The 18,160-nt window shown below is 48.6% G+C and overlaps 4 protein-coding genes across 7 annotated transcripts in view; 2 read left to right on the top strand and 2 right to left on the bottom strand.

Annotated features, from left to right (window-relative positions):
- Nucleotides 1-84: 84 nt before the first annotated feature.
- LOC137780714 (uncharacterized) lies at nucleotides 85-4,352 on the bottom strand. Its single transcript, XM_068568897.1, has 3 exons — nucleotides 1,139-4,352; nucleotides 793-949; nucleotides 85-432 (listed from the first exon to the last, which is right to left on the bottom strand). Exons 1-3 carry the CDS (start codon nucleotides 1,259-1,261, stop codon nucleotides 122-124), a joined length of 591 nt encoding a protein of 196 aa, XP_068424998.1. The 5' UTR covers nucleotides 1,262-4,352; the 3' UTR covers nucleotides 85-121.
- Nucleotides 307-11,010, top strand: LOC137780712 (chromaffin granule amine transporter). The gene is made up of 17 exons (XM_068568896.1): nucleotides 307-2,840; nucleotides 3,658-3,756; nucleotides 3,998-4,221; nucleotides 4,884-5,008; nucleotides 5,116-5,174; nucleotides 5,326-5,409; nucleotides 5,498-5,590; nucleotides 8,144-8,233; nucleotides 8,382-8,425; nucleotides 8,526-8,586; nucleotides 8,821-8,916; nucleotides 9,002-9,080; nucleotides 9,187-9,238; nucleotides 9,348-9,411; nucleotides 9,489-9,608; nucleotides 9,722-9,855; nucleotides 10,611-11,010. Exons 2-17 carry the CDS (start codon nucleotides 3,660-3,662, stop codon nucleotides 10,716-10,718), a joined length of 1,530 nt encoding a protein of 509 aa, XP_068424997.1. The 5' UTR covers nucleotides 307-2,840; nucleotides 3,658-3,659; the 3' UTR covers nucleotides 10,719-11,010.
- A 744-nt stretch (nucleotides 11,011-11,754) lies between these two features.
- Nucleotides 11,755-15,375, top strand: tti2 (TELO2 interacting protein 2). Its single transcript, XM_068568902.1, has 10 exons — nucleotides 11,755-12,111; nucleotides 12,399-12,876; nucleotides 13,043-13,221; nucleotides 13,311-13,368; nucleotides 13,476-13,604; nucleotides 13,699-13,791; nucleotides 13,892-14,085; nucleotides 14,169-14,312; nucleotides 14,752-14,911; nucleotides 15,022-15,375. The coding sequence occupies exons 2-10, from the start codon at nucleotides 12,400-12,402 to the stop codon at nucleotides 15,178-15,180; spliced, it is 1,593 nt and encodes a 530-aa protein (XP_068425003.1). The 5' UTR covers nucleotides 11,755-12,111; nucleotide 12,399; the 3' UTR covers nucleotides 15,181-15,375.
- Nucleotides 15,316-18,160, bottom strand: part of LOC137780715 (trichohyalin-like) — a 15,814-nt gene continuing 12,969 nt past the window's right edge. The window contains exons 10-16 of one of the 4 annotated variants that reach the window (XM_068568899.1): nucleotides 17,698-18,160; nucleotides 17,474-17,613; nucleotides 17,215-17,372; nucleotides 16,985-17,115; nucleotides 16,608-16,671; nucleotides 16,188-16,232; nucleotides 15,316-16,065 (exon numbers count right to left, since the gene is read on the bottom strand). The exon at nucleotides 17,698-18,160 is cut by the window's right edge and continues 196 nt beyond it. In XM_068568899.1, the coding sequence (XP_068425000.1) occupies nucleotides 16,007-16,065; nucleotides 16,188-16,232; nucleotides 16,608-16,671; nucleotides 16,985-17,115; nucleotides 17,215-17,372; nucleotides 17,474-17,613; nucleotides 17,698-18,160 (1,060 nt within the window). In that variant the 3' untranslated portion in view covers nucleotides 15,316-16,006. Of the gene's footprint in view, nucleotides 16,066-16,186; nucleotides 16,233-16,602; nucleotides 16,672-16,984; nucleotides 17,116-17,214; nucleotides 17,373-17,473; nucleotides 17,614-17,697 lie in introns of those variants that run through there. The other 3 variants (XM_068568898.1, XM_068568901.1, XR_011077162.1) reach the window with 3 other exon arrangements.

The raw sequence follows: 18,160 nt of genomic DNA, 5'->3' as shown, positions 1-18,160 counted from the left end.
CTTTAATCTATTGTTTAACTACAATAATAATGTTGGACATATTTAAAACTTTCCCGCCTCAAAGTTCATTTCTCACCAATTCATGTTTATTTAAATAAAAAACGAGTTCATAAAGAGCGCGTCAGCAGCTCCTCTCCGCTGTGCGCCTCTTCTTCCCAGAATGCCTTGTGTTCCTCTGGCCCCGCCCCACCCGGGGCTGACACGCCCCCTGGCCTTTGGCTCTCCCTGGCCCCGCCGCTCCGGCGGCGGCGCAGGACAGCCCAGCTGCGCAGTCGCAGCGGCCGAGCTTCCTGCGCAGCTTCCCGGATCCCCGCAGCAGGCAGGCCTCGCCCTGCACCGGGATCCTCTGGCAGCGGCGCCCGGTCAGGTAGCGGACGCAGCACAGACCGGACGCGCAGTCGCCGCTGCGCACGCAGCCGGACATCTCTGGAGCTGCGCGGGGAAACACGGAAACACGGGTTACACCTGAACGCACCACCGTGGACCGCGGGAAAGTACTGACGGACACCGGAAATACTGCAGTACAAGTACACGTCCTGCGTCCAAAACCTAATGCAGTAGAAGTACTAATACACACTGGAAATTCTCCAGTACAAGTACAGGTTCCAACCTCACGCAGTACAATATGTACCTCTGATATACTGTAAAAAGTACATTACCTCTAAGATGTAGTACAGTAAGAAGTACAATATGTACCTCTGAGATGTAGTTCAGTAAAAAGTACTATATCGTATACTTCTAAAGCCCACAGCAGTGCACTCTGGGATTCGTAGTTATCCTCCAATCACTCACCTTTAGTCCTGTTGAAGGTATCTGTGTCCTCCTGTCTGTCCACCTGTCTGTCCACCTGTCTGTCCTCCTGTCTGTCCACCTGTCTGTCCTCCTGTCTGTCCACCTGTCTGTCCTGTGGGGACGCTCTCCTCTGGGCTCGGTTGCTGCAGCCTCCAACCTGATGAATCAATACATCAATACATCAATCTGGCAACTATTTAGACAAAGATGAAAGTACAACAGTCTCTGTCTTTTTATTATAAAGGTACTGCATGAAGTACTCTTCCATCATGCAGTAGAAGTATAAAGTACTTGAGGTACTCTTCCATCATGCAGTAGAAGTATAAAGTACTTGAGGTACTCTTACCGGCCGCTCGGCGCTCTGCTGCGTTGTCTCTTTGGAGGACCGGATGGTGTTGTGGTCCAGACCCAAACCACAGACCAGAGACACACACAGCACGCTGCTCCACACCCACATGCTGCCGCCCATGTAGCGACGAGTCAATGTAGCGACGAGTCAATGTAGCGACGAGTCAATGTAGCGACGAGTCAATGTAGCGACGAGTCAATGTAGCGACGAGTCAGTGAATCAACGAGTCAGTGAATCAACGAGTCAGTGAATCAACGAGTCAGTGAATCAACGAGTCAGTGAATCAATGAGTCAGTGAATCAACGAGTCAGTGAATGGGTGAATGGATCGGTCCTCTCTCAGCTGCTGATCGCTGGAGGCTCCTCTGTGGTTATTGATCCGAGTGCTTTCAGGTCCTGGATGAGTCCTTCAGCGTTCTGGTGGTTCCGACCCTCTCGGCTGCGTCTGCTTCCTCCCTCAGGTGCGTTTGTTTTTTATACCCTCCCCTCCGCTCTGATCCCTCGCCTCCCTCAGATGTTCTGAAGGTGCGTTTGAAGCTCGACCGCATCAGTCGGCCGAGACTTCCTTCCTGGAAGCCTGCAGGCGGCCTCAGGTGAGGGCGGGCGTTTGATACGCGACACCGCAGAGACCACAGAGATGAGAACACACCTGGAGACACCGGCAGGTAGAGAGTGTGTGTGCTGTGACTTAATGTCGGGATAAAGACTCATTAGAGCGGATGTGTGAGTGTTTACAGCTGATTAACAACTCAGCGGCATCGCAGGGTCTGAACACACAAACACAGGCCAGGTGTGTGTTTGTGTGACGGACAGGTGTGTGTTTGTGTGACGGACAGGTGTGTGTTTGTGTGACGGACAGGTGTGTGTTTGTGTGACGGACAGGTGTGTGTTTGTGTGACGGACAACAAGACCTAAAGAGCTGCACGAGAAGATGAAGACGAGACATTAATACATCAGATATGAAGAGAGTTCATGTGTTCAGATTAACACACACACACACAAACACACACACACACACACACACACACACACACACACACACACACACGCACGCAGAGTAAACAGACCTGCTGATGTGTGTGTGATAAGATCAGAGCCTGCAGGTTGTTCCAGGCTTCAATAAAAGGACAGCAGATGCTCACAATTACTGACACACACACACACACACACACACACACACACACACGCACACACACACACACACACACACACACGCACACACACACGCACACACACACACAGGTCAGAGGGTGTATCATTTGTGTTGCTGGTGTGTAGATGTGTGTGTCTCCATATTGTCTGTCTTTATCAGAATAAAAGAGAGGAAACATCCTCCTTTCCTTCATTCCTCCCTCGTCTCCTCGTCTCCTCGTGTCCTTGCCCCGTTTCAGGTAAGATGTAAAGTCTCCGGCAGCAGAGCAACACGGCAGAGCAACACAGCAGCAGAGCAACGCGGCAGAGCAACACAGCAGAGCAACACGGCAGCAGAGCAACGCGGCAGCAGAGCAACACAGCAGCAGAGCAACGCGGCAGCAGAGCAACGCGGCAGCAGAGCAACACGGCAGAGCAACACAGCAGCAGAGCAACACAGCAGAGCAACACAGCAGAGCAACGCGGCAGCAGAGCAACGCGGCAGCAGAGCAACACGGCAGAGCAACGCGGCAGCAGAGCAACGCGGCAGCAGAGCGTCTCTGGTCCAGGTCGGAGCTCCTTCAGGTTCTTCTGGTTTATTTAAGTTCTGAAATGTTAAGCTGTAAGATGTTTATCTTCATATTTAATATTTATATTAATATGTCTCATTCTATGTACGTTAGTGTTTTGATGATGACGATGTTCCTCTTCCTCCTGTCAGTCATTAGTGAATCCAGCAGATATCTTTTAGGACCATTTGTGGTTTATTTCATATTTCATATGTTTTATTGCTGTTTGTGTTTGTTTCTTGTGTATTTGTAGTGTTTAGGATGAAATGTTGATTATTGATTATTAATTATTGATTTAATATGGCTCAGTTTATGAGTGACGGAAAGTCGTCTTCTCTGAAACGACTCATAACAAAATGTTTCAGAATAAAACTGAAGACTTCCTGTTAAACTAAAGATCCACAGGCAGAATTATTAATATATTTATTATTATTATTTCACATCAATTCTCCACCAAGAGACGAGCGAATGAACAGAGATAAGAGAATGAAAGCAGGTGTGTGTGTGTGTGTGTGTGTGTGTGTGTGTGTGTGTGTGTGTGAGAGAGAGATAACTGTGTTAGAGGGAGCCTCTTAACCAATCAGCAGTCAGAACAGACGTCAGTTCATGTTAACAAGAAACATCTTCTTTGTGACTCAACATCTGTTAGGTAATGTTAGCTTAGCATGCTAACTAAGATGCTAATGTTAGCTTAGCATGCTAACTAAGATGGTAAACTCTAGAATTCATGTACGTGTGTGTGTGTGTGTCTGTGTGTGTGTGTGTGTCTGTGTGTGTGTGTGTGTGTGTGTGTGTGTCTGTGTGTGTGTGTGTGTAGACATGGCATGGTTCCATCAGAGTCGAGGTTCCCCCCGACTCGTCCTGGTGGTGGTGTGCGTCGCTCTGCTGCTCGACAACATGCTGCTCACTGTGGTCGGTGAGTACAAACAACAACAACAACAACAACAACAACAACAACAACAACAACAACAACATGGAACACTTCTCTGTTCACGCAGAATAAGAAACACTTTGATTCAGTCGTGTTGCTGTGATACGCGTGTTGGCCAGCGGGGGCAGCGCCGCTGAGCAGAACATCAAACACATCCGTTTCTCATTTGCATCATTCGTCTTTTGTTCATTACCTTCATTCAACGGGCGGACGCTTCCTCCTGCAGTGCCGATCATCCCCACCTTCCTGTACGCCCTGGAGCATCCCGGCCCGGAGCCCCAGGACGCCCCGAGCGCGCTCCCCGGCCGCGGGGCTCCGATCCCGGGACCTCCGACAGAGCGGAGCCCCCGCTCGTCCCCGCTGGCGTCCCTGTTCGACAACTCCACCTTCAGCCTGCAGGAGGCCCGGACCAGCCGGACCCCGGACCCCAACGGGACCACCAATGCTTCGGTAGGCGCCGTTCACTCGACACCCGAGTGACACCCGAGTGACACCCGAGTGACACCAGAGTGACACCAGAGTGACACCCGAGTGACACCCGAGTGACACCCGACTGACACCCGAGTGACACCAGAGTGACACCCGAGTGACACCAGAGTGACACCCGAGTGACACCCGAGTGACACCAGAGTGACACCAGAGTGACACCAGAGTGACACCCGAGTGACACCCGACTGACACCCGAGTGACACCAGAGTGACACCCGAGTGACACCCGAGTGACACCAGAGTGACACCAGAGTGACACCAGAGTGACACCAGAGTGACACCCGAGTGACACCCGAGTGACACCCGACTGACACCCGAGTGACACCAGAGTGACACCCGAGTGACACCCGAGTGACACCAGAGTGACACCAGAGTGACACCCGACTGACACCCGAGTGACACCAGAGTGACACCCGAGTGACACCCGAGTGACACCAGAGTGACACCAGAGTGACACCCGACTGACACCAGAGTGACACCAGAGTGACACCAGAGTGACACCCGACTGACACCAGAGTGACAACAGAGTGACACCCGACTGACACCAGAGTGACACCCGAGTGACACCCGAGTGACACCTGTCTCCAGGTGAGTTCCCTCGTCCACCGTCTCTCTCTCCTGCAGGACTCCTCCTGTCTCCTGGACGGGGCGTTTCTGGAGGAGGAGAACGTGCGCGTGGGCTTGCTGTTTGCCTCCAAAGCGCTGGTCCAGCTGCTCATCAACCCCTTTGTGGGCCCGCTCACCAACAGGTACCAACACCTTCATGGACCCTTCAACGACCTGCCAAAGTCTGTCTGTCTGTCTGACCGCCTGTCTGTCTGCCTGTCTGTCTGACCGCCTGTCTGTCTGTCTGCAGGATCGGGTATCACATCCCCATGTTTGCTGGTTTTTTCATCCTGTTTGTGTCAACCATCAGTAAGTCATACATACACATACACTTACACACACACAGTGAGGACGATGTTTTCCCTTAAGAGATGCCTAAGTGTGTGTCTGTGTGTGTGTCTGTGTGTGTGTCTGTGTGTGTGTCTGTGTGTGTGTGTGTGTGTGTGTGTGTGTGTGTCAGTGTTTGCGTTCTCAGGGACGTACGCTCTGCTGTTCTTCGCTCGCTCTCTTCAGGGGATCGGCTCGTCCTTCTCGTCGGTTGCAGGTCAACGCTCTGAAACATCCAACATCAGAACAAACCCACCACTTCAAACTGACTGTGTGTGTGTGTGTGTGTGTGTGTGTGTGTGTAGGGCTGGGTATGTTGGCCAGCGTGTACACAGATGATGAGGAGCGAGGCGTCGCTATGGGCATCGCACTGGGAGGACTGGCTATGGGAGTCCTGAGTGAGATACACACACATTCCTATAACTCTGTCTTTGTGAGGACCTCAAAACATGAAGCCCCTAAACCTGAATCTAACCCTAAACCTAAACCTGAATCTAACCCTAAACCTGAATCTAACCCTAAACCTAAACCTGAATCTAACCCTAAACCTAAACCCTGAATCCAACCCTAAACCTAAACCCTGAATCTTACCTTAAACCAAAACCTAAACCTGCATCTAACCCTAAACCTGCATCTAACCCTAAACCTAAACCCTGAATCTAACCCTAAACCAAAACCTAACCCTAAACCTGAATCCAACCCTAAACCTGAATCTAACCCTAACCCTAAACCCAGTGGCGTCTCTAGGTTCAAATATTCAGGGCTGAAGTCCCAGATATTTTGTAACTAGGCCCGAATATTAATTTTTCCCAAAAAAGAAAAAATATGTTTGTTTTTTTAATTTTTTTAAGATCACATCCTTAAACTACAGTTATCTCATGTTGATGCTGCGATAAACAGTGTTTTTGGACAGGTTTTTGTAACAATTATAACTATTAATTTTTTTTTTAAAGCCACTACTTTGGCACACAAGTGGTTAACACCCCCCCCCCCCCCCCCCCCACACACACACACACACACACACACACACACACACACACTCCCCCTCCAAAAAAAGAGGTAATGGAAATAGAAAATATTCATATTCAACTTGTCACAGTTCCGGTCCGGTCATCTGGCCGGGCAGCGTTTCTGAGATCGGAGTGAGTCGCGGAGAAAAGTGCATGTCGTGAGTGATCTTCGCAAATAAAACATCTTTGATGTGTCGAGTCTTGGCGTTGTCTCCAGCGTCTCCACTCCACTCTCCAACGTTACACCCCTTCGCTCCAAGTTGAAGTTACCGTCGGTACAACTGGATCAGCAATGAACTCTAGTTTAGAGGTAAGTCTTGTTTGCTAGCAACAGTTTAATATGCTGTTTAACTAACGAAGGTAACTCGACATCCAAGTTATGTGTAGAAATATAACTTGGATGTCATGTTATCCCCTGTAAAGCTAGTCAGCTTTAGCTTGATCACAACGTTAACGTTAACGTTAACGTTAACGTTAACGTTAACGTTAACGTTAACGTTAACGTTAACGTTAACGTTAACGTTAACGTTAACGTTAACGTTAACGTTAACGTTAACGTTAACGTTAACGTTAACGTTAACGTTAACGTTAAAGCTAGTCAGCTTTAGCTTGATCACAACGTTAACGTTAACGTTAACGTTAACGTTAACGTTAACGTTAACGTTAACGTTAACGTTAACGTTAACGTTAACGTTAAAGCTAGTCAGCTTTAGCTTGATCACAACGTTAACGTTAACGTTAACGTTAACGTTAACGTTAACGTTAACGTTAACGTTAACGTTAACGTTAACGTTAACGTTAACGTTAACGTTAACGTTAACGTTAACGTTAACGTTAACGTTAACGTTAACGTTAACGTTAACGTTAACGTTAACGTTAACGTTAACGTTAACGTTAACGTTAACGTTAACGTTAACGTTAACCGTTACGTCGGCTTTATATACGTCGGCTAGCGTCATGACGTTATTGACGTTAGCTAGCGTCATGACGTTATTGACGTTAGCTAGCGTCATGACGTTATTGACGTTAGCTAGCGTCATGACGTTATTGACGTTAGCTAGCTAGCTAGCGTTACGTCGGCTTTATATACGTCGGCTAGCGTCATGACGTTATTGACGTTAGCTAGCGTCATGACGTTATTGACGTTAGCTAGCTAGCTAGCGTCATGGCGTTAGCGTTGGCCTCTCTTCAGCTGCAGACAGAAGAGCAGCTTGTGAATGCAGAGGTGTGGAATAGATTGGGATCACAGCTGTTATTTTACTCTTGATAAACTACTTTAGCCAGATTAGATTATCATTTTAATTTCACTGGATTGAATGCATATTAACTGTGAATAGAAGATGGGTCCCAACTCTAACAGCTGTACTGAAATAGTGGAAGTCTATTCATAAGTTTTACCAATGAAAACTAATCCTTTTGTTTAGTACAGGCGATGGTTCTGGCTCCATCGGTCCAGCAGGGTCAAGGGTCAAGGCCCAGAGACAGATGAAGCTGCACAGAGCCACAGAGAGGAGTGTTTATGTCTAGAAATGTCACCATCTGCTTTACTTTTCAAGGCTCAGCCCCAGATGGGTTCAACATCCTAGAGACGCCTCTGACTAACCCTAAACCTGAATCTAAACCTAACCCCTAATCCTAAACTTTTACTGGTGTATTTCTGTGTAATAGTATCTTTATTGCAATATTGTGTACTAGTTCTTCCCTCGGTACTCTGTGTACTAGTTCTTCCCTAGGTACTCTGTGTACTAGTTCTTCCCTAGGTACTCTGTGTACTAGTTCTTCCCTCGGTACTCTGTGTACTAGTTCTTCCCTCGGTACTCTGTGTACTAGTTCTTCCCTAGGTACTCTGTGTACTAGTTCTTCCCTCGGTACTCTGTGTACTAGTTCTTCCCTAGGTACTCTGTGTACTAGTCCTTCCCTCAGTACTCTGTGTACTTTCAGTCGGCGCCCCCTTCGGCAGCGTGGTGGTCCAGTGGGCGGGGCAGCGCGCTCCCTTCCTCATCCTGGCGCTGCTGGCGCTGTTCGATGGAGGTGAGGAACACCAGCCCAATAATATTAATACTACAAATAATGTTGTTGTTGTTATTAATAATAATATTCGTAGTATTAGTGTCATTATATTAGGTAAATGACTGTTGCTCATCAGGGATTTGAACCCGTGACCTTTTGTGTGTTGCAGCATTACAGATGTTCATCCTGCAGCCGTCAAAGGTTTCTCCTGGGGTGAGTCCACCAGCCGGACCAAGAACACGGGTCTAGTTCTGGTCCTGGTCCTAGTTCTGGTTGTGGTTCTGGTCTAGAATGAGCATTGTGTGTGTTTCAGAGTGTGGTGGGGACGCCGTTACTGACGCTGTTAAAGGATCCGTACATCCTCATCAGTGCAGGTAAGAGACGCCGCACCTGTCTGTCTGACCGCCTGTCTGTCTGACCGCCTGTCTGTCTGACCGCCTGTCTGTCTGTCTGTCTGACCGCCTGTCTGTCTGTCTGTCTGACCGCCTGTCTGTCTGTCTGTCTGTCTGTCTGTCTGTCTGACCGCCTGTCTGTCTGTCTGTCTGTCTGTCTGTCTGTCTGTCTGTCTGTCTGTCTGTCTGACCGCCTGTCTGTCTGTCTGTCTGCAGGTTCTCTGTGTTTTGCTAACATGGGCGTTGCCGTCTTGGAGCCCACTCTTCCCATCTGGATGATGCAGACCATGTGCTCTCCTAAATGGCAACTTGGTACGATCCACTCTGTCCTCGTACACTTCATTCCTTCATTTGCTTCCTTCCTCCTCCCCCCTAGCAGGTGTGTGTTGTGTTGCAGGTATGGCCTTCCTCCCCGCCAGTATCTCCTACCTGATAGGAACCAACCTGTTCGCTATCCTGGCCAACAAGATGGGACGGTCAGTGTGTGTCTGTGAGTGTGTGGTGATTGTGAGTGTGATTGTGTGTGTCTGTGAGTGTGTGTGTGTGTGTGTCACACACTGTCTGATGGTCTCTCTTGTCCAGGTGGCTCTGCTCCATGATAGGAATGTTCATCGTTGGCATCAGTCTGCTGTGTGTAAGTAAACATTTATTAATCATTCACTGAACAATGTTGATGCACATACAATTCAACTTTGTGTGTGTGTGTGTGTGTGTGTGTGTGTGTGTGTGTGTGTGTGTGTCAGGTTCCATTCGCCACCAGTATCTACGGTCTGATTGGTCCAAACGGCGGTCTGGGCTTCGCTATCGGTGAGTGTCCTCTCTCTCTTTCAGGTGTGTAGCTGCTGCCCTTCAGGGTCATCAGGGTGTGTGTGTCTGTGTTTCAGGCATGGTGGACTCCTCCATGATGGCCATCATGGGTTACCTGGTGGACATCCGCCACGCCTCCGTCTACGGCAGCGTGTACGCCATCGCAGACGTGGCGCTGTGTTTGGGGTTCGCTATCGGTAACACACACACACTTAAACACACACACACACTTCAATATTTTCCAGAGTTTGGCGTGCGTCCTTTGTGTTTGTCGTGAACGAGAGCTAGATATTCTGTCCTGTCGCTCCAGGTCCGTCCAGCGGGGGCGCTCTGGTCCAGGCGGTGGGCTTCCCCTGTGTCATGGTGTTCATCGGGGTGATCAACATCCTGTACGCGCCGCTCTGCTTCCTGCTGCGCAACCCCGCCCTGAGAGAGGAGAAGAAGGTAAACACACAGCAGTTACACATCACAGGAAACCTGCAGCTTCAGGACATTATGGTCTGTTAGAGCCACACAGACCGTACAGCAGGGGGCGCTTTCTGGCGGGGCTCCAGGTGATTGACAGGTGATGCTTTAGGGCGGGGCTCCAGGTGATTGACAGGTGATGCTTTAGGGCGGGGCTCCAGGTGATTGACAGGTGATGCTTTAGGGCGGGGCTCCAGGTGATTGACAGGTGATGCTTTAGGGCGGGGCTCCAGGTGATTGACAGGTGATGCTTTAGGGCGGGGCTCCAGGTGATTGACACTGGACTCTTCTCCATTGTTGTTGTTGAAACTAAAGAACGGAGATGACATCACTGATGAAACCAGTTTGATCCGAACAGACGCAGCGTTTCATGTGTCAGCATCCTGAACGGATTCCCCAAAACACACACACACACACACACACACACACACACACGGCAGGTCCTGACAGAGCAGCAGGAAGTGTGTGTGTGTGTGTGTGTGTGTGTGTGAACTCATTACACAGTGATTACACTGATCACAGAGCGAAGCTGCTGCCTTCAAAGCTGCAGAGGAAACATTTCTACTTAATAAGCTCTCAATTACACACAGATTACAGACACACAACCAGGTTTATTGATCCACGTGTGTGTGTGTGTGTGTGTGTGTGTGTGTGTGTGTGTGTGTGTGTGTGTGTGTGTGTGTGTGTGTGTGTGTGTGTGTGTGTGTGTGTGTGTGTGTGTGTGTGTATGGCAGGCAATCGTCGACCAGGAGTGTGTGATGCACAGGAAAAGCTACAACACACAGGAGAGCCGTGATTTCCCTCTGAGCGACTACAGCGAAGAAGAGGAGACGGAGGAGTGACACACACACACACACACACACACACACAGAGAAACACACACACACCTTTTACCTTCATTGTCACACTTCCTGTCGTCTCTCAAAGCTCTTCACACACAATAACATACACAATAACACACAGTCTCATTGATTATTGATGGATTGTGCTTCACACAGTTAACAGATGTAATGTGAATAACTTTATTTAAATCCCCTTAAAGAGCATTCACTAAGCCCCGCCCCCTTGGTTACTGTTGCTAAGCGTTGTGTTCTCGGTCGTAACGTAAACAAAATAAAATATTTACCAACAAAACTCTTGTTTGAGTCTTTCTGGAACAAATGAATCCCACATTTTAACAGATTAAACGCTCGTTTGACAGGAAACAAGTTGCAACCTGGACGACACCTGACTGACGTGTGTGTGTGTGTGTGTGTGTGTGTGTGTGTGTGTGCGTGTGCGTGTGCGTGTGTGTGTGTGTGTGTGCGTGCGTGCGCGCGCGCGCGTGTGAGAATAAGTGTGTGAGTGTGTGTGTTCACGTTCTTTAATTTCCTGGTGGTTCGTTTCTTCGTCAGAGAAAGTGAGGACAGGACGGACTGAAGCTCCGTGAGATGGGAAAGTAAACAGGAAGTGGATGAAAGCTCACAGAGGGTAAACAGGAAGTGGATGAAAGCTCACAGAGGGTAAACAGGAAGTGGATGAAAGCTCACAGAGTAAACAGGAAGTGGATGAAAGCTCACAGAGAGTTTTTAAGCAGAAAAAGCTTTAATTCATGTTCATACACAAGTTGATATGTCTTTATATGTTCTTAACTTCTTTCTGTGTGTGTTGTGTCTGTGTGTGTGTGGTTAATAGTGATAATTACACCCTCTGACCGCAGCTTCAAAACATTTCCTCTGCCTTTGAAATATGAATAAACACAGAAGCTAATCTGTGTGTGTGTGTGTGTGCGTGCATGTCGGCGCTCTTTGATGTCGGCGCCTCTGAAGTGCAGCGCGTGGAGCTCATCCTCTTGAAGTGGTGACTTCATCCTGATTCTTCTGCGTCTTTAATGATATAATTGTGCTTTTTGGACTCGAGAACAAGAAAGCCCCGCAGATCTTTTAGACACTGGAGTGTTTGAGGAACAATCCAGGGCCTCTTACTGAGATCTGACGGAGCTTTCAACCACATCAACGGTTATTTATTTGACTTGAACGCTCCTCTTCTACTTTTAAGTATCCTACAACGACTACTTCCGGGGTAGGAACCTCCACGCTTAGCTCGTACGCAGCCGGAGCTATTTGTCCGAGCACACGGTCCCTCTTGGTATCACTTCCGGGGGTTTTCAAATGGCGACAACGTGATTCATAACCCTGTAACTACAGAACACACTTTGGTTTCTTCTCCCGCCGGAAGCTGCGCAGCTGATCTCAGGTCAGTGTCACGTGCTTTCAGACGTTAACGGCCGCGTGCGTCACACGTCGCCGTATTAAAGTACAGCGGTTAAAACGGCCAGACGTCTGTGGCGCATGCGCATACAGCTGGCAGCACGTTATTGCGTCACGCTGCACGTGACGTCATAGACTTAGTTCTAGTCGGAAATGAATATCTGGGGATGTATTTGAAGTGATAGTTTCTATTTCAAGTTTTACTGAGCAGAAAGTGATCAATAACTCTTCTCTCCCTCGCTTCCTTCTTCCCTCTCCCCTCATCCACTTCAGCATGGAGCTTTCATCTTTACTTCATGACCTTCATCTCTCCTCCTCCTTGGAGAAACCCCTCCCCTTTCCCCCCCCTCCTCCAATCACAGAGCTCCTGTCTCGGGTGCAGGAGAAGCTGATTGGTGCGTCCTCCGACTCTGAACCGAGTGCTTTGATTGGCCGTGTGGAACGGCTCTTCAAAACAGCGGATCCTGATTGGCTGTTCTCAGCCAATCAGGCCGAGGGAGGGTGGGCGGAGCTTCAGGCAGCTTACAGCTCTCTGGTCGGCGCTTTGATTGGCCGTGCAGCTCTGCCGCTGTGTGAGGACGACTGCAGCGCTCTGCCGGCCTCGGCCTATCAGAGCGTCCCGAGCCGAGCCGAGCCAGTATGCTCCGCCCTCTCGGCGCTGCTGGGAACTCTGGGAAACGCGGGCTGTCGGACTGGCCTGCTGCTGGCGGTCGCTGCTCCTGTGTGTGTGTTCGCTGTCACTCACTTCCAGGTGAGTCAACAGAAGCTCAGTGTTTTAATTCTGCACCGAATCGTGAAAATAACAACAATGAAAATAACAATAATGAAAATAACAATAATGAAAATAACAAGAATTAAAATAACAGTTATTAAAACAATGTGATATAATATAAAATGAACTGTGTTCCCGTGTGCAGGATCAGGCCTGGACCAGCTCCTCCTCCAGGACGGCGGCTCAGAGCCTGCAGGGGGCGCTGCTCAGGGCTGGAGGGTGGAGGGACTCCTCCCACCTCCTGATGGGGGAGGAGGGGGAGGAGGGAGGGAGGAGAGGACTTGTGGGAGGAGTCCTGGACGTCCTGCAGCCTCAACTCACCAAGTGAGGAGCCGAGTCAACAAAACCACCACAGGAAGTTTAGTGTGACACTAACTGTGTGTGTGTGTGTGTGTGTGTGTGTGTGTGTGTAGGAACTCGTGGCAGCGCTGTGAAGCAGTGAAGTTGGTGTTTGCGTGGACGCTCCTGCAGGTCAGTTTGATTCAATGTTAAAAAGTTATGCAATTCATCATTTGAATTTTATTGATCAATCTTTGAAACATACTTGTGTGTGTGTGTGTGTGTGTGTGTGTGTCCAGGTGACTCGCCCCTCTCTCTCGCCTCACCTCTCCCGCCTCCTCCCCCCCTCCCTCCTCCTCAACGACCACTACAGATCAGAGAACTGCATCCTGGGAGTTCGCTGCCTGCACCACATCGTGCTCCACACGGTGAGAACACACACACACGCACGGACACACACACACACGTTGGAATAAACACATGATGATGATGATGATGATGATGATGATGGTGTGTTTTCAGCCTGCTGCAGATCTGCGTCAGTTCAACAGAGCAGAAGTTCTCTACCAGGCTTTATTCAAACACCTGTACACCTCAGAGACTGCTGTCATCCAGGTAACACACACACACACACACACACACACACACACACACACACACACCATCATAAACTCTGGAAAGGACTTGGATGTTTATTGAGTCTCTCTCGGTCCAGCCGGTCCTGTCCTGTCTCTTGGACCTGTTGGTGGTCTTGGAGAGGCCGCCCTCGTCCCTGGGCCCCGCCCCCTCGCGCAGGACTTCCTGTCTGCATGACCGCGTGCTGCGGCTGGTCCTGACCCACATGGAGGCGGAGCAGAAGGTGGAGCTGAGGCGCGTCTACGCCGCCGCTTTGCCGCCGCTCATCGACAGGTAGGAGCGCTCCATTCGCGCCCCGGGCAGGTGGGGGTTGGCCGCCCGGCAGCAGCGGCTCAGGGTGCATTTGTGTCGTGCAGGATGGGCGTGGCGGTGTGCAGACACCTGCGGCAGGTGGAGCGGGTGGTGCTGGGATACTTGGAGGTCAGGGACCCGCCGGAGGAGACGAGCCGCCTCCGAGTCCTGGAGGTCCTGCAGAAGACCACCAGAGCAGCCTGGCCCCGGTGAGAGGGGGAGGGGCCTGTCTGAGGAGGAGGGGGAGGGGCCTGTTAGAGGAGGAGAGGGAGGGGCCTGTCTGAGGAGGAGGGGGAGGGGCTTGTTTAAGGAGTAAGGGGAGGGGCCTGTCTGAGGAGGAGAGGGAGGGGCCTGTTTGAGGAGGAGGGGGAGGGGCCTGTCTGAGGAGGAGAGGGAGGGGCTTGTTTAAGGAGTAAGGGGAGGGGCCTGTCTGAGGAGGAGAGGGAGGGGCCTGTCTGAGGAGGAGGGGGAGGGGCTTGTTTAAGGAGTAAGGGGAGGGGCCTGTCTGAGGAGGAGAGGGAGGGGCCTGTCTGAGGAGGAGGGGGAGGGGCCTGTTTGAGGAGGAGGGGGAGGGGCCTGTTTGATGAGGAGAGGGAGGGGCCTGTCTGTCTCTCATCTCTCATCTCTCTCTCTCTCTCTCTCTCTCAGCATGGCGTGCCGTGTTGCTGCGTTGCTGCGTTGCCTGTGCAAGTTGCTGGTTGACGTGTCCTCAGACGATGAGCTGGTTGCCTCCGTGAGACGGACGATGATGGAGCAGACGTCTCTCTGCCTCCACCTGCTGGACGGCTGCTGTCACGCAGACCTGCAGGTGTGTTCACCTGTCCTCACCTGTCTGTCTCTCACCTGTCTGTCTCTCACCTGTCTGTCTCTCACCTGTCTGTCTCTCACCTGTCTGTCTCTCACCTGTCTGTCTCTCAGCGTGTCCTCCAGCAGGTGGACAGCAGCTGCTGCAGCTCGGAGGTGCTAAACTGCCTAGCGACCGTGACTTCTACTTCCTGCCGGAGAGCAGACAAACAGGAAGTGGAGACTTTTCCATCGTCGGATTCAGATCTGACACACAAGTTATTCACTGTGTAAAATATGCGGTTGTCGAGGTAACGGCTGTGTATTATGGGCTGTCTGAAAATGTAAAAGTTAAAACTAATAAACAATGTGTTTAGAGAAATGCATGCTGGGAGTTAACTCACATTTCACAGATGAAACTCAAACAAAGAAGTATTTTTTTTAATGTTTTCTTTATTTACCAATAAAATAAAAAATCTTTATTTCAAAATCTTTCAAAATTGTGGTGTGTTAGTTTCGTTCACCAGTAAAACGGATAAACAATTACAGTGAAAGTAGGTTTTACGTGTGTTCATGAAGGCACCGCGGGCGGTCGTGTTGCATTCACAGACATCAGAAATATTCAGTTACAGAGTTATTATTGTGACGTCACACATATATATATATCTTTATAGTTAATAGACAATATTCCTACTGACGCTGAACGCAGCAAACAAACAACAGAGACCTTCAGTTCCATCACAGGAAGTCTTCAGTGGCGTTCAGGGTCAGTAGGAATATTTATATTCTATATACAACATACACACTGTATGCAAAGAAGAGTTCATGAGATCTGCTCATTGTGTGTCAGTGTGTGTGTGTGTGTGTGTCAGTGTGTGTGTGTGTGTCAATGTGTGTGTGTGTGTCAATGTGTGTGTGTGTGTGTCAATGTGTGTGTGTGTGTGTCAGTGTGTGTGTGTGTGTGTCAGTGTGTGTGTGTGTGTCAGTGTGTGTGTGTGTGTCAGTGTGTGTGTCTCATTGTGTGTGTGTGTGTGTCTCATTGTGTGTGTGTGTGTGTCTCAGTGTGTGTGCGCGTGTGTCTCATTGTGTGTGTGTGTGTCTCATTGTGTGTGTGTGTGTCTCATTGTGCGTGTGTGTGTGTGTGTGAGAGTCCAGTGTGTCCACGCCGTCTCTGAGTCCCTGAAGAGTAAACAACACGTTGAAGAGTAAACAACACGTTGAAGAGTAAACAACACGTTGAAGAGTAAACAACACGTTGAAGAGTAAACAACACGTTGAAGAGTAAACAACAACATGTTCACCTTCAGTCGGTCCTCTCGGTTTTTCAGTTCTCTCTGCAGCTCCTCCTGTGAACATGTTGATTTAACTCATGTTTACATGTTGATTTAACTCATGTTTACATGTTGATTTAACTCATGTTTACATGTTGATTTAACTCATGTTTACATGTTGATTTAACTCATGTTTACATGTTGATTTAACTCATGTTTACATGTTGATTTAACTCATGTTTACATGTTTATTTAACTCATGTTTACATGTTTATTTAACTCATGTTTACATGTTTATTTAACTCATGTTTACATGTTGATTTAACTCATGTTTACATGTTTATTTAACTCATGTTTACATGTTTATTTAACTCATGTTTACATGTTTATTTAACTCATGTTTACATGTTGATTTAACTCATGTTTACATGTTTATTTAACTCACCTCACCACTGAAGTCTGATCTCAGACCAGCTGTCGACAGATAAAAAGACTCTGACTCCTCACTGCTGTCCTACACACACAAGTTTATACATTATATATATATATATATATATATATATATATATATATATATATATATATATATATATATATATATATATATATACATACATATACATATATATATATATACATACATATATATATATATATATATATATATATATACATACATATACATATATATATATATATACATATATATATATATATATATATATATACACATACATATACATATATATATATACATATATATATATATATATGTATATATATATATATGTATATGTATGTATATATATTTGTTTGTGATGCTTCACCTCATCCATCTTCTTTGTTTCGTCCTCTTTCACTCGAAGCTCCTCCTCCATCTTCACTAGCCCCTCCTCTTTCTGCTGTAGCTCCTCCTCCTTGTGGGTCAGCTGTTTCTCTCCCTGCCAAAGCTGCTCCTCTGATGGATCACAATGAACCAGTTATTCTCATACTAGTATGTACTTGTATACTAGTACACACACACATGTATACGTATAATAAAGGGATGATGTCATACCGTTCAGCTGCTCCTGACTGGCTGTCACATCTCTGATCACTTCTGGTGGGAGGAGCTGGGCTTGGCTAAGCTCCTCCCTTTGTTTAGTGAGCTCCTCCCTTTGTTTAGTGAGCTCCTCCCTTTGTTTAGTGAGCTCCTCCTGCACTGCCAACAGACTCCTGACACGCGGCAGCACGTTTCATGCACATATATATTTATATGTATTTATATCTACTGTATATCTCTTCAGGTCCTCCAGACAGGAAGTCGGTGTGTTTACCTTTCAGCATGCCTCCGTCTGGCCTCCAGGTGTTTACACTGCTCCTGCAGGCGGCTCCTGTCCTGCCTCCTCCTGCTCAACTCCTCCTCCTGCTGCACCTCCTCCTCCTGATGCTCCTCCTCCTGCTGCTGCTGCTCCTCCTGCACATCACACATGATCACATCGGTTTTGTGTTTCTGGCTTTTCTTTGAAGAAGTAAAAGTCTTATAAAGAGTTTAACAGACCTGTTTTTTCACCCTCTTCTCGTCCAGCTCCTCCCTCATCCCATTTAGCTCCTCCCTCTTCTCACCCAGCTCCTCCCTCATCCCATTTAGCTCCTCCCTCTTCTCGTCCAGCTCCTCCCTCTTCTCGTCCAGCTCCTCCCTCATCCCATTTAGCTCCTCCCTCTTCTCACCCAGCTCCTCCCTCATCCCATTTAGCTCCTCCCTCTTCTCGTCTAGCTCCTCCCTCTTCTCGTCCAGCTCCTCCCTCATCCCATTTAGCTCCTCCCTCTTCTCGTCCAGCTCCTCCCTCATCCCATTTAGCTCCTCCCTCATCCCATTTAGTTCCTCCCTCTTCTCGCCCAGCTCCTCCCTCATCCCATTTAGCTCCTCCCTCTTCTCGTCTAGCTCCTCCCTCTTCTCGTCCAGCTCCTCCCTCATCCCATTTAGCTCCTCCCTCTTCTCGTCCAGCTCCTTCCTCATCCCA

Source organism: Clinocottus analis, unplaced genomic scaffold (assembly GCF_023055335.1).
Source record: "Clinocottus analis isolate CAN_PGR_092001 unplaced genomic scaffold, fCliAna1.0.p SCAF_86, whole genome shotgun sequence".
In the NCBI taxonomy this organism is placed as follows: domain Eukaryota; kingdom Metazoa; phylum Chordata; class Actinopteri; order Perciformes; family Cottidae; genus Clinocottus; species Clinocottus analis.
This window is presented reverse-complemented; position numbering and strand designations above follow the sequence as displayed.

Coding starts and splice junctions, on each gene's coding strand:
- LOC137780714 (XM_068568897.1), bottom strand. CDS start 1,261: ATGGGCGGCAGCATGTGGGTGTGGAGCAGCGTGCTGTGTGTGTCTCTG. Junction 950..1,138: donor AGCAGAGCGCCGAGCGGCCG/GTAAGAGTACCT, acceptor TTGATTCATCAG/GTTGGAGGCTGCAGCAACCG. Junction 433..792: donor TACCTTCAACAGGACTAAAG/GTGAGTGATTGG, acceptor TTCCCCGCGCAG/CTCCAGAGATGTCCGGCTGC.
- LOC137780712 (XM_068568896.1), top strand. CDS start 3,660: ATGGCATGGTTCCATCAGAGTCGAGGTTCCCCCCGACTCGTCCTGGTG. Junction 5,591..8,143: donor ACTGGCTATGGGAGTCCTGA/GTGAGATACACA, acceptor GTGTACTTTCAG/TCGGCGCCCCCTTCGGCAGC. Junction 8,917..9,001: donor CTCTCCTAAATGGCAACTTG/GTACGATCCACT, acceptor GTTGTGTTGCAG/GTATGGCCTTCCTCCCCGCC.
- tti2 (XM_068568902.1), top strand. CDS start 12,400: ATGGAGCTTTCATCTTTACTTCATGACCTTCATCTCTCCTCCTCCTTG. Junction 12,877..13,042: donor TCGCTGTCACTCACTTCCAG/GTGAGTCAACAG, acceptor TCCCGTGTGCAG/GATCAGGCCTGGACCAGCTC. Junction 13,605..13,698: donor ACCACATCGTGCTCCACACG/GTGAGAACACAC, acceptor GTGTGTTTTCAG/CCTGCTGCAGATCTGCGTCA.